This window comes from Zonotrichia leucophrys, chromosome 6, assembly GCF_028769735.1.
Source record: "Zonotrichia leucophrys gambelii isolate GWCS_2022_RI chromosome 6, RI_Zleu_2.0, whole genome shotgun sequence".
Taxonomy (NCBI): Eukaryota; Metazoa; Chordata; class Aves; order Passeriformes; family Passerellidae; genus Zonotrichia; species Zonotrichia leucophrys.
In genome coordinates this window covers 18294075-18310615 of record NC_088176.1, presented here as the reverse complement: position 1 = coordinate 18310615, position 16541 = coordinate 18294075, and the positions used below count along the sequence as shown (strand labels likewise).

At 41.6% G+C, this 16541-nt stretch overlaps 1 protein-coding gene across 1 annotated transcript; it reads left to right on the top strand.

The window, feature by feature from the left end:
* The first annotated feature begins 285 nt into the window (after positions 1-285).
* LOC135449480 (beta-microseminoprotein-like) lies at positions 286-4089 on the top strand. Its single transcript, XM_064716531.1, has 4 exons — positions 286-424; positions 1470-1578; positions 2788-2893; positions 3604-4089. The coding sequence occupies exons 1-4, from the start codon at positions 311-313 to the stop codon at positions 3731-3733; spliced, it is 459 nt and encodes a 152-aa protein (XP_064572601.1). The 5' UTR covers positions 286-310; the 3' UTR covers positions 3734-4089.
* The last annotated feature ends 12452 nt before the right edge of the window (positions 4090-16541 follow it).

Below are 16541 nucleotides of genomic sequence, written 5' to 3'. Positions count from 1 at the left end.
AAAGCTGAAGAAGGAAGAAAATGGTTACCTAGGACCCATGTTTTAAACCCTAGATGGATGTAACTAAGCATGCAATTTTGTTGTGATTGACAATCATCGTGTCTCTAATGGTTTTCTCAGGACAAATGCTAATATTCCTTCTAGGCTTGAAAAGTGCTTCCTGCAATTGCCTCCCAACTCTGGTGTGGCACAAAAGCCACGCCTATTTCTCCAGAGTTTGTTAGAACAAACCTTTCTTCGTGAGTGTAATTGCCTTATCTTAATGCCCACCCCATGAAGTCATTTTGCAGAACCTTCATTGGTGCTGGACATGCATGGTCAGTTTGCTCAAGGGCTGTTATCACAAATTCCCTCTCTATATAAGGTCTCTGAGAAGATGAGCTTTCCATCTCCCCTCTGGAAGTCTCATAATTCTGCAAGAATGGTGAGTCCTTACATCTTGTACTGTAAATGACCATGGTATATTGCTATGGATTTTAAAGGAGTTTCTGTTGGATTTATCTCAGTACTTAGCACATTATGAAACTTGGAGAATGTATAAATTCTGTGTTATGAGAGCAAGAGTCAAAGAGAGGCAAAGGCAGGTAAGAACTTAGGGTGAAAAATCAGGATTACATCTGAGCACTTCCCTGAACTCAAAAAAAAGGTATATTGATTTTTACTCCTTTGTCACTCTGATGCAGGTTTGTGGGTTTTAACCTCTCTTCTGCAAAATGAAACACTAAATTTTCCTCCTCTCATCTCTCAGTAGTGACTTCTTTTTATAAGTCACCAGTTCTATTCTGTCTGAAACAACACAGTTACAGCATGTGTATGTGATTGTTTATTCCTGGTCTACCCGGAATAAACATTTCTTCTCTTGCCCTTCAAACATTTCAAACTAATATTGAAACTCCAGCTGATTTTTCAAAAAAAAAAAAAACAACTCACTTACAAAGGTCACAGAATATAGAATTACCTAGGTTGTAAGTGACACTTGCAAGTAAGGTACAGGGCCAAGACCTGAGTGTTCAACTTCAGCTAAAGTTATTTCACTTGTTCCTAATCTTTCAATATTAGGATGAAACATTCTGTAGTTCTACAGACTGCAATAAAGAAGTTTTTGCAACTGTGATATTAGTGGAAAAAACAGTTGATGACTGAGCCTATAGATAAAAAAAGGACTAGAAAATTTAATGGGTAATGCAAAGGAATAAAACACACATTTTTCACAAACAGTAGCTGGGTCTAGCAGTCAATGCTTAATTGGAAAGACAACTTGGAAAGACAGACATTTTCTCTGCTCCCATCTGATGCATTGCCTCTGCTTCTTCAAAAGGTTCCGTATTCCTGATAAATGTGTTAAAGTGTCTAAACTGCAAAAGACAATTGGATTTTAATTTGAAACCACAACGTATTTCTTGTTATTTATCATCAAGACATCTTAATAGCTACTGAAGGATTGATATGAATTCTGTTTTCTTGTTCAGAACACCATCGTGGCCTGCCTTCTTGCTCTTGCCATCAGCATGCCACTGTCTGATGCTTCTTGTTTCTACATGCCATTCAAGCCAGGGATGTCTAATGGTGTGGTTGTAGGTAAGAACTGCCCTCAACCTGACAGACATCATCAGAATCACTGCTTGATTTGTCCTTTCTGTGCAATTCATCACAATTTAGAAATAAGTGGAAACAGTGGAGAGGAATCAAAGGGAAATGGAAGGGAAATGGGGTATGGTGAGCAATATAATATAATATGTTATTAAAAGAACAAGTTATCTGGAGAGCGTCACACAGACCAAATTACTAATGATCTTTTCCCAGGGAAGTACACAGTTTTAGTTTACTCATCTGCATGAAGTAGTAAGTCATATTTTTACCATGGAATCACATCTAGAAATCAGAGAAAGGAGAAGTGTGTGTAGCCAGTGTAAAACAGGAAACAGATTTACAAGTATTCAGCACCACACAATTTACTAATGTCTTGTTTCTGTATCCCAAAACAAATTCCTAAAAGCAGAATGGCTGCATCCCTTGAGTCTGCATCTGCCCTTCCTGAACACAGCTAGTCTGTCACTCTACAGATGAGTGGAGCTGCAGGAAAAAAAAATTCCCAAAAGAGAAGCATGCAATTTTTTTTGACACAACAGGAGTTGATGTGTACCAATATGCAAAAACCCCCTAAGTGGTCTAAAATACAGTTTTACCTGGGAAAGCTGTTGCTATTACTTGAAGAAATGAGTTAACATTGCCAAAGAAAAGAACATTTCTAGGTGAAGACACAACCCAGAAGCCCCAGCACTCTTTCTTGTTCTGTTCTCAAAATTCTGCTTCCCAGATCAGTTATTCAGGAGGCCTATGGTCTATTCTGTGACTGCTGAATAGGAACTTTACATCCAAAATTTGCATTCTTCTTGCAGCTGAGGACTGGGAAAAGTTTTTTGACCAGATGTAGTCTTGCTTTAAAGGAGGAGACAACAAGAGATGATGTTAATAGGAAAGTCAAAGCCTTTTTTAATTCTGACCAGGTCTGTGTCTAGTTGTCTTTCTGCTGAGTTCTTCAAATTCCATACTTGAAGATGAACTGCACCAGGAAACCCCATGCTGTTAAGAACCTCAGGAGACAGAAGGACACAGGTCTCTCTTCTGCATGCATTAGGGTAGCACACCCTGCTCTGTTGGGGAACCTCTGTGTTTGGCATATGGGGTGTTAATGCACAAAGCCAGCAAAGATCCCACCCATTTTGTAGATCCAGCAGTCAGTGCAATGGTCTGACACTGAAGGCTGCTCATACTCTGCATTTTCAGGCTGCCTTGATGGGGAAGGAAAGGTCCATGAATTTGATTCCAGATGGAGGACCGAGGACTGCAACGACTGCTCCTGTTCCAAGACTGGAATTGGCTGCTGCACCAGGTGAGTTCAGAGCAGCAGTGGGGTTTTCCCTCTGCTGCCATGACACAGCACAAACCACTTCCCTTTGCACAGGAGTTCCTGAGAAATAACAATAATCCTTCTCCCACCCATTTCCTATGACAAAGTTATGCATAAATCCAACACCATTCTCACTGAACATGCAAGAAATTCCTCTGAAAATTAGAGGTTGTATTTAACAAATAATTCTTTATTTAAAATAAATGGAGAATTTAATTCTTCTCAGGGCTAAAACATCAGGCAAGTTACTGATTCATGAGAGAACATTCTAAGAAATTTCTATTGATCCTAGTCCAGAGCTTCCCAAAGCCACACATTGCCTCACTTTCCTCTGAGAAGCAGCTCAAGGTACCTTGGCTGTAATGTTTTCCATAGTGATACCCAACCACTCATGCAATATTTGTTCCATACCGTGGATGAAGAGAAGAAGCAGTGATATTGGAATAGCAAATGAGCACAACAAACATCCCTTGGGTGTTGACCAGAAAAATTAAAACTTTCCTTTCATCCTGATTACACAGCAGGACAAGTAACAAACATTTGAGCTAGGACGTTTGGGCAAGTTCCATTTTCTGCTCCCAAAACTGAGTCTCCTCAGTACAGACTCTTCATATCAAAGGTGCAGATACCACCTGAAGTGCAAGCTGCTTATTTCTTGGTCTCATCGCCTCTTTTTCTTTTCCCAACCACAGCTATATGACACCAGTCGGCTATGATGAAGAGAAATGTGAACGCATTTTCAGCAAGGACACTTGCTCTTATAAAGTAGTGGAGAAAGATGATCACTCAAAAGAATGCCCAGTCCATTCATGGGTGGGGTAACAGAAGAATGATGGATTGGGGGAATATTTCCTTTTATTGTTCTGATGGTTCTCTCACAAATTCAAAACCACTAAAAACGCAACTGTTAAGTGAAATCTACTCCTAAAACCCAACATATAATGAAACTGAGTATCTACTCACAAAAATCTCCCTTAGTTTCTCTGCCTTATGCTTCACCATGAACAAAGAACTAACCTGTTCCTTCCTTGAGGTCAGACATTAAAGGTGACATTTTAAAGCATCCTTGGTAGCTGCTAATCTGTGTTCTTCTCTTGTCATGTTCCAGTGCCAAGGGGCATATTCCATAATCTGTGCACACCTGTATCTTAAAGCTAAAATAAAATATAAAGCATCAGAAATTCATGTGACTTCTTTTCTTCATTAAGAATGAAAACCAAAAGAATTAAAATTCCAAAAACCAGGGGAAAAAAATGAAAAGCTATTTGAAAATCTTTCTGAATGCTCTGTTTTCTATAATGTCTTACATGATTAACTTTTGTCCTCTATGGCTTCCTGGAGACCAACCTATGGACTGCAAGATCTACCAGCTACCCATAAAGTATAATTGAAGGCCTCTTCTAATGACACCCTGCCTAGCACAGACTACAGCACTTCAGGGTTGAGGCTAGAGGACTTGAAAATAATTTCTGAGAAACAACTCTACTCTGCTGCATTGAAACTGTAGGGTTGCTCTTTCTAATTTTCACCAAAGGAGGTGACACAGAAAGGGGAGCAGTGTGGATAGAGAGAAATGTTTTACCAGGGAAGGCAGTGATAAGTCAAGGCGTAAAGGTTTTAAAATAAAAGAGGCTACATTCAAATTAGACACAAGGGAGAAATTCTTTAATATGAGGCCAGTGAGACACTGGAACAGGTTGCTCAGAGAACTTGCAGATGCACCATCTTTGGAAGTGTTTTATGCCAGGTTGGACAAGGCTTTGAGAAACCTGGTTTAGTGGAGGGTGTCCCTTCTCTTGGCAGGAGGGCTGGACTGTCGGTTTTTCGGCTGTTTGAAGGGCCTGGAAAGGCCCGGAGTGGCCTTGGGACAGCCCGCGTATCGAAGGACTAGAAGAGGCTTCAGTTCTTCTTTCGGTCTTTATGTTTATTAATTGTTTATCTAAAAGATTTTCTTTCAGCCCGACAGAGGTCTGCTCAGCAGTCAGCCATGAGCACACTGTGCTGCCCTCCTCTTTATACCCATTGTTACGTGTACAATATTTATCATTTTTCCCCAATACCATTTATTCTTATTGCCCGGTGCACTTTTAGTAATAACCAATCCAAAAGTGCCACCATCACCAAAGAAGATGGAGGAGAAGAAGAAACAGAAGAAGGACAGGACACGCCCCAATTCCTCCATCTTACTTCTCTAAACCCCCCTGTACATAAATCCTAAACCCTGTGTTTCACCCTCTAATTAACTAATCCCTTCACCATTCACCCCGGTGAAGTCCTCCTATCCTCATACAGGTGTCGTCTCCCGTGTAGGGTCAAAGTCCAGCCACCAGACACTTCTGGCAACATTCCAGGACTCCCGAGCCCCCCAAGGGTGGTCTCGGTGGCCCGGCATCTCAGGACTGAGATCCTGAGATCCGACACTGGACTAGATGACCTCTAAAGGTTCCTTCCAACCCAAACCATTCTTTAGACATCTTTCTTCCTGCAACAGACTTCCAGGTGCAGTTGTAAGGCAAGTCTACAGAGAATACCAAGTCATAAGTAAATTGTGACCAAAGATTTACTTTCCTTTTTTAAGGCTAACTAGACATATGCACCAAAATTTCAGAAAAAACAGGAGTAGGAAGCAGCACTCCTACACAATCCAGAGCTATTCAATCACATTTTAAATCCATCCAAGCACCTTTCTCCACCATCTGCCAAGTCCTCTTAAATGTGGATCTACCCTGTTTGCTATGACAAAATAGGAAAGATTAATTTCCTGCCTGACCCAAAACACCTCACAGAGCACTCTGCTCTCTTCTTGTCTGCTCCAAGTTTCAACATGGAAACAGATGATTTTACCTATTGCATTTAGTTCTGGGCACCAGAAGCACAGCAGGGCTCCCGTCTGTAGCAAGGAGTCTAGCAATGGCAACACAATGAAACCCTCAAATCTGGAAAAACAGAAACAGAGCATACAAAACTCTGCTTTGAACTTCCCACTTTTGCCAAGTTATGTTTTGCCTTGGTATTTCTCTACTTCAGCATTCACAGCTACAGTCCCATACAAAGAATACATGCCTCAGCCTCAAAACTTTTAGATCATAGCACCACTAGATTCACAGAGTGGAAAGAAAATACTCACAGGAAAGTTTCCTCCACTATCCTGTCAGGTTAAAGGTTTAGGAGGCTCTGCAGAACCTTGAGGGGCAAATCCCAGGTAGAGCAGGACAGGTTCTGTGCTCTCTTACCCCCAGTTTCCCTTTCATCTCCTGAAAGTGCACAGCTTTCCTGCAAGAAGGAGAGGGAGTTTTGGACAGCTGGCCCTCCTCGTCCAGTACTTCTTTTTAAGGCAAATCTTTTAAATATTGGAAAGGTGTTCTTGTCCTAGAAATGAAATCTAGTGCTTAGCCTACCAAAGTTTTTAAATCAAACACCAGAAAACGGATATAAATCTGATGCAAGTTTTCCTATCAAACAATGCTTATCACCTGAATCTTAATAGCCTTGTACCCATTCATGTTTTGTGTCCAATAAGATTTTTGCCCTAATCTTAAAATGAAAATCCAACTTAAACAAGAAAAGCACATATCTCATTTACATTATGCATACCAAGGAAGCCATAGATTTTCAGTTCACATTCTGCTCTGTGCCAATTTTAAAACCTCAGATAAATTCAATTCATGGGAATTTTGCTCCTTCACTTTGCTCTTAGTTAACTCTTCTGCTGGTATGCAGGAAAGTTTGCATTAGCACCTTTTCAAAGCCTGAAAGTTTCTGTTAGAAACTAATGTTGTGTGCATGCTTCCTTGGGTCAAGCTGTGGTTTATTTAAGGGTGAAACTGATTGGAATTGATTTGCTTTATGACAGGTATATACATGAAACTGTAGAACACACAAGTCATATGACCAATCTAAAACACACAGCAAGCCTGGGTTACTTTAACCTTCTTCCCCATACTCAAAATTCTGTTTTCACATTTTATTTATTGCAGATGGTCTCAAGCACTGACCCATGTTCTTTACACTTCTCCATGGCTTCAGTGCTTTTTCACAGCCAGTGCTTCCAGTGGATCTCTGTTAAGGACTGCTGATAAACTGCAGTGTGCTTTTTGCATAATGTAAAAGGATCAGGAAGTCAATCTTGAATCCTTTGCACAGAGGGAAGACAGTATCACCCAGCACAAGTGGTGGCCAGACTGCTGCTCCAGCACCCCTAATAAGTAGCAAACCATCTTCTCACTGAAAAAGGCCATGTCACTCAGGTAGTAGTTTTAGGGAAAATATTAAATTTCCTTTGATTTCCCAGGAGCTGCATGAGCATTAGGTGTAGGGTCCTCCTAATGACTCACTCCCCTGAGTTTAGCTAAAACTGGAGTCAGCAAGTTGTCAGAGCCAGCAGGAATATCAGTTTCCCTGATTAACTTCTCTAAAACAGATTGACATGAACCATTTTGAAGTCAGGTCAGATTTATTTTTGTGCTGTAACCCAATTTTGAGCCCCACCATAATGTTTAGTAATTAAGCAATACATTGAGGTAATTTTGAAACACAAGGTAAAGCAATAGACATCCAGCAGATCATGTCTAAAGCCACTGAAGAAATGTTTTCAATGTGTGCAAGTTGCAATAAAACTATGGAGTTGCCCCTATTCAGAGCCCTGGTGACATGGAGCCACCATCTCACCACCCCTCTGATTCATGGGGGAATCACAGAGCCCAGTTCCACCAGCTCCAGGCCTCTCCTCAAAACACAGGATCCTTCTAATTGTCAAAATCTTCCCAGGGCAGAATTGCCTCTTTGGCTGGGCTCTGAGTCCCTGTTTTAGCCAAAGCACTCCATGACTTGACCAGTTTACTTTGGCACCTGCCCTGACAGATGCAGGAGCGAGACAAACAGGGAAAGGAGGTGCTGGATGTTCCTCTCATTGCTTCACAGAGCTCAGGCAGGGGAGGCACATTAACTGCTGCTGTTCCCCCACAAGCCAGTAAAGGAAGCTGTTTGACCTAAGTCAGAGTGTCTAGAACTGGGCTTTGAGCACTTCCAGCACAACAGAGCCCAAGGGAGAAGGTACAGAGGGAAAGCAGCAAACTGACACAGTCACCGTGTCTCGAGGTACTCAGCCTCCCAGCCATCACCAAGGCTGAGAGAACTCATCCTTCCCTTAAAAGAGGATCTATGCTTAACACTGCAGCCCCAGAAGACAACTTCATTTACAACTGCACCACAGAGAATCCACTCTCCTCCTTGTTTTAATCATTTGGCACGGAAAACCTTGTTTGTCTCAAGGGGAAATGTCAAGCAGGTCAGCAAGAAGATGAACAGAGTTAGGTTCAGCCTCTTCTCTGCTCCAGATCCCACAGACAATTCACTCAATGTTTTGGGCTTCCATAAGCATTTGGGGTTTTTTATTCTCAATTCATCCAAGATGATTATTTTTTTTTTTTTTTTAGGGCACAGTGCACACAGAATACTTGAATACAACACACTTCAGCTTCAGGAGGTAGCTAACAGGCACCTCTGGAAGCAATAGCCTTGGTCACACTTCAGTTTCCTATTTTATGTGTATATTTTGTACATATAAATGTATTTGCCTATCTGAAAGCAAAAATGATATGAAAGTTATTAATACAGTTATTTCTCTCCAAGGAGAGAAGGATAACCAACTAATTTAAAAATAATTTTGAGTAAGAGAATAATTTGGAACCCATCAAGCTCTTGAAATCAGAATTGCTTATTAAATTTTCCTGCAACTATATTCTCATTGGAGATATTATCCACTGTAACACTTATTTCTCTTCAAGACACAGCACAAGATTTGTCAAGAATTATAGCTGGGACAGAAAAGAAGTGGGTCTGGCCTCTTGCTACACTAGACCCCAATCAATTGGTTTCAATTAAAATAAAACCAAATTCACAGTAGTATAAGAGCTTGGTTATGTTTTCACCTTGTTGCCTTTGCTAACAAGTTACTTTGAGTAGATAATTCCTGTCAAAGAGAAATTCATTTATTTAAAGACTACCAGAGAAAGAGTATTTCCTCAAAGCACTTCATTACACACACAACTGTTTCCTGCTGCAGAACTGCACACAGAGAGCATGATCTACCAACATCATAAGGTTAACACAAAACTTGACAGCTGTACTGCAGAGCTGAAAGCAAAGTGCAACCGAAGCACTGAAGTCTCTTGCTAAGTTCATGCAAACAGATAAAGAATTATTCAGATCCTCTGTCACAACAAACAGTGGCCACCTCCTCCATAACTGTTACTTGACTCCAAATCCCTGAGGAGACCACACTTGTTCTGCCCTCTCCCCTTCTGTCCCAAAACCACTTTCAGTGCAGCTTTGTTTCCTCTAGCTGTTTGTCAATCAGTGGAAGCTAACGAGTTCAGGCATACCAATCAAGTGCCCAATTAAAGCCAGGTGCACTAAAAGAGCCACACTAATGGAATTAATGCAACTCATTAGGCTGGGAATGCTCCGGCAACTTTTGAAACTTGTTATGCCTATGCTCCAATTCAGTACAGCACTGAATCCCTGCAGCCCTAATGTAGCCACAGTGGTATGCGCCAATTTTCCTGGCTGGTTCTGAGAGGCAGCCTCACATGCTGTGTGTTTTAACAGTCTAATGTCACAAGGACCTGGACACCTCTGGTAAGATATGTATTGAAGGAAATGTCCTCATTTTACTGTTGCAGAAACAACGCTGCCTTTGGTGTCTGATTCCTGCTGTGTTCGAGGCAAGACATGCATAGAGTGAAATAAAACTGGAACTTGTTCTTTCTTTGCCTTCCTCAGTCCTTAGCATTGCTTCTGGACTGAGACAATACCCATCTCATCTCATTTTTGCTGCCAAAAAGGCGCTACCTGGTCATGTTGATCTGCCTCTAGCCCCCAGGCCTGGCTTTGCTTCAGCAGCTGAGAGATACATAACTACAGCTAGTTCCTGCTAAGTATGGACATAATGTGTCTTGTATAAAATAATTGAAAATATAATCAATCAGGCTGAGAACAGTGGACTTTCCACATCGCTGCACTGTATGAATGACCTGTCCTGTGCCTCCTCACAGCAGGTCAGTTGAACAATAGCGTCCTTTCCCCACTGGTCCTTGATGGCCTGCCAGCTCTGGAGGCACTGCTTTCTGGTAGTCAGATTTCTCTTCTGACACCAGTGCTGATGCAGAGCAGCCAGTGTATCTGCTGGAGTTTCTTCTGATTTACACCAGCACAATGGAGTTCAAGATGCCAAAGTATGCCAGTGCACAAAAGGAGCCTTTGCAAGGCCTTTTGAGGTGGCACCTTCTGATCAATGATCGGAACAGGTTAGAGCGTCCATTGGGAGCACACTTACTTTGCCTCCCTTTGCACTGAGCATTGTTTCCTCACTGTGTATAAATAGACACTACTCCTCATTGTTATATGTGAGCAGCCCATGCAAGTATGGTAAGTTACCAGCTTTGTGTGTGTGTGTATGTAATGTTTTTACACTGGAAGTATTTCTATATTTTATTTTATTTGGAATAGTAGGACTATTCCATAACTCTGTGCTAGACAGACCTTTGAAAAAAAACCCCTTAATTATAAAAAAAAAAATTCTTGTTTTCTTTCTAGAAATTCTTGCTTATTTTTTGCTTGATCCTTCTCTTCTCAAGAACTCTGTGTGTTCCTGCTCGCTGTTACCTTAGACCAGCCAGAAAATATGGTAAGAATGGCAAATATATTAGACATCCTTGAAACATTAATTCAGAGATTCAAAGGGTTTTTTTCTTGGAAAAGTTGGAATAGCATAACATGCTCTTTGCTGAAGAATGATCCAAACAGCTGCTTATTCAGGAATCAACCCACCCAGAGCTATCTCTGGACTGAGAGACTGAGTAATTATACTCTCGGCTAATGTACGACTGAGGTACTTGCCTATGTGGGAAAAACTCATGTACTTTTAAGTGACTTGATTAATCTGGAGAGGGCACTTGACACTAAAATCAAAGCAAAGACAGCTGTTGTTTAAATTGCATTTAGCAGTGCAAGTTGAAATATAGTAAGAATTGGGGAGGAGGAAGGAATGAGAAAACAAAATCAAAACCTGTGTGTTGACTGTAAGAAAGGGCAGAAATATCCTCCAGTACCCATAAGCTAAGGTGTTTTTCAGATCCATTGCTACAGCAGAATAACATGCATCTGGTATGTGGTTGCAGCATTTGATCATGCTGTGTCATACACTCGTGCACACCACAGGAGCATACACAGGGTAACTTTTGGGCAAAGCACAGGGTTAGGCTCTTCCCTGGTGTGATCCTACAGAAATCAGTGCTTTGATTTCCACAAACATAAGACTGTGGACTACATCTGTTGATTTACTGACTGTTATTTTCTGGTGTGTACATTCAGGGTGCCTTTCAGACAGAAACCTCTATGTTTTTGGTGCGGTGTGGAAGAATGAAGATTGTTTCCAGTGCAGGTGTAAGATGAGTTCAATGACTTGCTGCAGCTTGTAAGTTTACCCAAATTATTGTTTGTTTATTCAAAAATGGATTGAAATATTCAGACTTAAATCCCTCATTGAAAGCATGTACTGAAATGTCATACTCATGAGAGCAAAACTCCTTTTCCTGTTTCCCTGTTAGGTCTAATCATGATCAGCAGAATAATCAGTCAGTCACAAAGACTTTTTGGGGAAGAAACATAATGAAACATAGGGTGTTCCCAGCACACAGCTCCTCCTCATCACCTAGTCCTTCTTTAGATTCAGACAGTAACTGGGTGTGTAGTTCCTTTTAGCCTCTGTTTCCTTGCTCCTTCTATTCACCAGCTTTTCTCCAGATACCTAAACACCCCACAGCACATGAACTTGTGGGTTTCTGTAGCTCTGCACCACTGGCCTGCCTGCAAACATCTATTCAGATATTCTAACATTGTTGCTGTCCAGAGCCTACATTTCCTCCTTATCAAAACTGGACATACATGCTGATAATTTGCTTTCTTGTGTGCTCTTGTGTGTCTATGGATGGCAGTGACTCATCAAGGAGAATTGTGTCTTCCTGAATAGTGATGTTAATTGATTTTCTCCCTTCCCTTAAAACAAGCATTTTTCTAGTGTTCTGGGGAGATAGAGTCCCACAAAATTGAGGAAGACTACAATCCAAGGAACTTTTGGAGGGAAATATTCCCAGATTTATTCGCCATAAGAGGGAAGGAGCTGGCCTGTGCTAAGAAGAGGCCCAGCTGGGAGTCATTCATGCTGAGATGATTCAGCACTCTGTAAATTGTTTTTATTACCAAGAAAGTTTTAGTTTGAATGGGGAAGACAGAATTAATCCGTATTTTGCCTTTGTGTGGGAATTTATACTAATCCCTAACAGAATGACCAATGAGAACTGCATTTAAAGAACAAACATTGGGAAATCACTTCATCTGTTAAAAGCCACAATTTGGGCTCTGTATTCCTTCTGTTAGCATAGCACTTGTTATGTATGTCCACAGGCCAAGTCAATCCATGGCTGCTCCAGGAGGGCTGTAGCTCAGTGAGTATCCTTCTCAAACTCTGCCTCAGTTGCTGATTTTCTCTTTGCCTTTCTCAATGACAGGGTTGTACTCCCCAAGAAGTACGATAGGGTGAACTGTGTTGGCCTGTTCCACAAGAAGAGCTGTTCCATCCGAGTGGTGAAGAAGACTAATCCTGAGATAAGTTGCAGAGTCTACAATGGAGTTGGATAAGAACACAGGATGAATTCCTCCTCTTTCACACCTACCCCAGAAGCTGAATCTCTCCTTTAGAGGAAAGCAGCAAGCAGCATGGCTTCAAGAGAAATGAGTTTTCCTCGTGCCTTTCACAGCTCTAATTGTACCTTATCTATCTCATTTCTGATGCTAGGTGGTTTGTCTTACACACATTTGTAACCAAACTTTATCACAGGCTTTTTTTCCTGTTGGGATCCAGAGGTAAATACATTTTCAAATACATCAAATCACTGTAGTCGCTGATTTGTCTCCTTGAAAACAGAAGAATTTGTGGTGTCTATAAATATTTGTAAATCTAATTACTGATTTGGAAATCATCTAGCTTTTAAAGTAACAGGTATTATATAAGTTGTTGCCAGACACACAGACTCATTATGCAATTACACTTATTGACATTCCCCCAATGACATGTGTGCTGGAAAATGGGATGAAACAAAGCAGGAAAACAGTCCCTTGAAAGCCTCCCCTCACCTTGGTGCCTTGTGCAGGTCAATAAATGCAAATGCACAAGGAACATATTCTCCAGGAGATGACTGATACATTACAAAAATGGCAATCCCATGCCTGAGAGTCCAACATACTGCAAAGATGTGCCATATAAATAGCTCTGTAGCCTTCCATACCAGGGTAGAATTTCCTGCAATAATCTTCTTTGGATCAAAGTCCACTGACAAACAACCCCATGAAAGCTGTTTTTATAGGAAACCTAGACTATAAATCATGTTTAGCCTGTAGACTTCAGGCATTACACTGTGCCTGGTGCAAAGTCCATAAAAGTAGTTAATATGAGAAATATCCTATAAAATCTATTTATACAATATTAAGAGCAATTACAAAAAGAGTGCTGTACACCTTAAAAGGCCCAGACAAATAATTTGTGTGTTCAGTTTATTTAACACTGACATTATAGTGCTTTTCCTCATCTGCCTTTCCTCTACCTTCCTGAAGTTTAGTACAATTAAATATTTCATCTGATTCAAACAACAGCTTCTTTCCATATCTGCTGTGGAAAACCACAATCATTAATTAAAGTGTGGTGCTGAGAACACACAAGTAGAAAACCTGCACATAATAAGGAAAACAGCTTACTAATTATCAGAAAAATCCCATCTATGGCAGTCAATAAGGTGATTCCAGAAAGCAGATAAAATGAGAAATACATTTTATTTTTAGAATATTGGGGGACTCAGGAACAAGAGCAAGTTAGAACAAGAAGCAGCTCCCTTGGATGATATCCCTCTGTGCCTTCTTGGTACCAATGCCATGGACATCCCTGCAGCTGGCTATGACCAGTCTGGGAGGAGCAGACATCAGAGGGGCCCTCCCTTCTCTGCTTGAGGAGGATGAATCAGAGGATTTAATCCAGTTATATAAAAATATATATATATATACTTGTGTATTTATATCTATGGAGGTAGATTTAGATACAGATATATACAAGTGGTTATGCTTTCCTCTTCCTAAATGCTAGATTGATCTATAAGGGCCTGCCTAGGGACCCCTGAGTAACAGGCCTACTTTTCTGAACATCATTTAAGCAGTTCAGAAAAATTCCTGTACAGATACATCAGTTTCATAGCTCCCCCCATGGAATGAGGGTTATGAACAAATTGAGGGTGGCTGATAATGGTGGAAATAGCAATTCTGCTTCAGAAAGAGGTGGAGATTCTCACAAAATGAAGCCAAACCAAACTTCTGTGAAATATCTACAAGGATGCCATGTACCCCTGATAAACTTAGCACACACCTGGACTATGTATTGTTCCATGGTACATTTTCCCCACATGCTTTTGTCATTAAGTGCCTAGTACTATTCTTTATGGATATTGTTTGCTCACTGTTCAGCAGTGCCAGAGAGAGCAGGACTCCAGATGCTGGAACACAATTAGATTTGCTAAATGTACTGTAGCAGAATTGGCCTCTGAAATTTCATGCTCAGAGGAAAGAAGGAGACAGAGTATCAGGGCTCCATCAAGGAAGGCTGATATGGCTGGAGATCTGACACAGGAATGCTGGAGGAGACCCCCAAAGCATCCAGAGTGCAGCTGTAATCCCTGTCACTGCAGGGAAATGCTCAATTGCAGCGAGTGTTGGTTGGTAGAGGCCTTGCTGCCACCATAACCCCTTGCAGGAAGGAGTTATTTGGCCAGAGCAGAGAGGATTATTTCTTCATGCACCTGTACCCCCTTGAAAGGCTTTGTCTCCGTGGAGCCCAGCTGTTTTGTAACCAGCTGCAGAGCAAGCAGCACAGTTCTCCTGTGCCTTCTCATAACAGGAGCATGGGCTGTGGGTGGGGAATGGGAACAAGGCTTCTTATTGCTCTCTGGGAGCTGGGACAGCCCCATGCCATGCCAGCTACAGTTTCTTTACCCTATCCCCTATCAACAACAAATGGGACTGGCCCACTGACAGAACTTTACTAGCAAAAGTTGGGACTACAGTACTTCCACACTGCTTCCCAATGTGGAATTTCCATTATTATGCACACCCACACAAATATTCTTGGTAATTTCTCAAGACTTAATGGGCTGGGATCCTCACAGAGACTCTCTACAGACTATTGGTCAGTAGTTCCCACTGGGAAGTGAACCATGGCCAGATACAAACCAGCTCAGGCACCAGAACCCCTTTTAGTGAGGTGCTGAACCCAGACCACCTGAGGGAATTTGCATTGGCATCTTTGTCTTGCTGCTGCTGTGCTCACGCCAGGGTGGCTGCAGCATTGTCCCCTCTGTGCTGCAGTCTGGGCAGCTGCTGCTTGGCAGCTCCAGCCCCACTGCACCTCTGGGCTTACACTCAGTGCCTGCTGGTGCATGTAAGTCCCAGATCCATGAACGTCAGCAGGGCTGGAATGACCCAAGTGCTGCTCCCACATCAGCTTACTAATAGTGAGCATTTTCATCCTGCAGTTGGATATGATGTGCAAAGAACATGTGTGTAACAGGGCTCTAATGCAGCACCATTCACCTCACCAAAATGGCCAGGACCTGGCTAAAGAATTTCATCATAAAATCAAGTCCCAGATGACATAGCAAGATACTGGTAGCTGTCATTTCCTGATCCCTGGGCAGCAGAGCCCTGAGCAGTGTTTCAGAAGCTGTGATACAGCTGTTCTCTACTGATTTGAAGAAGAGAGCAGATGTTTATTTGCTAGCTTGCAAGCTCTGCCCAAACATTTGAATTGAGAGAACAAAAGTGGCCCAATATATCTTTAAATGTTTGGAAGGTGTGGAGGCAAGGCTGGCAAAGGAATGCTGCAGCTGAGGGGAACAGAACATCTTCACAAATCCAAATATCCCTCAGGAAAAGGCCTGTCTGTTTTCTAATGGTTTTCCTCCCCTTTCTTTAATGCTTTGAACAGCAGTACAAATAAACATACGATAAATAAATTAAGGAAAAAACAGAAGGGTACAAGCCAGCCAAATAAATAATTTCAGCTTCTCTGTCTCCAGTAAGATAGGAAGAATCTTCTACTTCCTGCAAAGCTGGCCAGAAGCTCAAGATTTGTGTGGGCTGGTGCTTTCTCATGCCAAGCACAGCCTGCATGTCCTTTTCCATTGCCAGATTGGAAAGCCTGTCTCCTTCAGAGGTGCCTGGGTGCAGGGGAAATGTTGGGATATGGGTGCTGATTCAAACTCATTGGTAAATAAAGCCTCTGAAAAGAAGGCTGGAAAAAAATAAGCAACACAAAATAAGAAGCAGCTCAAGCAACCCCTGATTTAAAAATCATTAACTGTGCACAACTGTCCAGCTTACACCATTCATTATATACATTCCAGTTCTATGTTTCTCTGCACCATAAGACATGAGAAATGCCAAAATACCCTATGTCCCTACTTCTGCTTTGCTTATTTCTCTAATGATGAAAGCTGTCTGCTAAGCTCTTGTAGATCACATCTGTAATAGC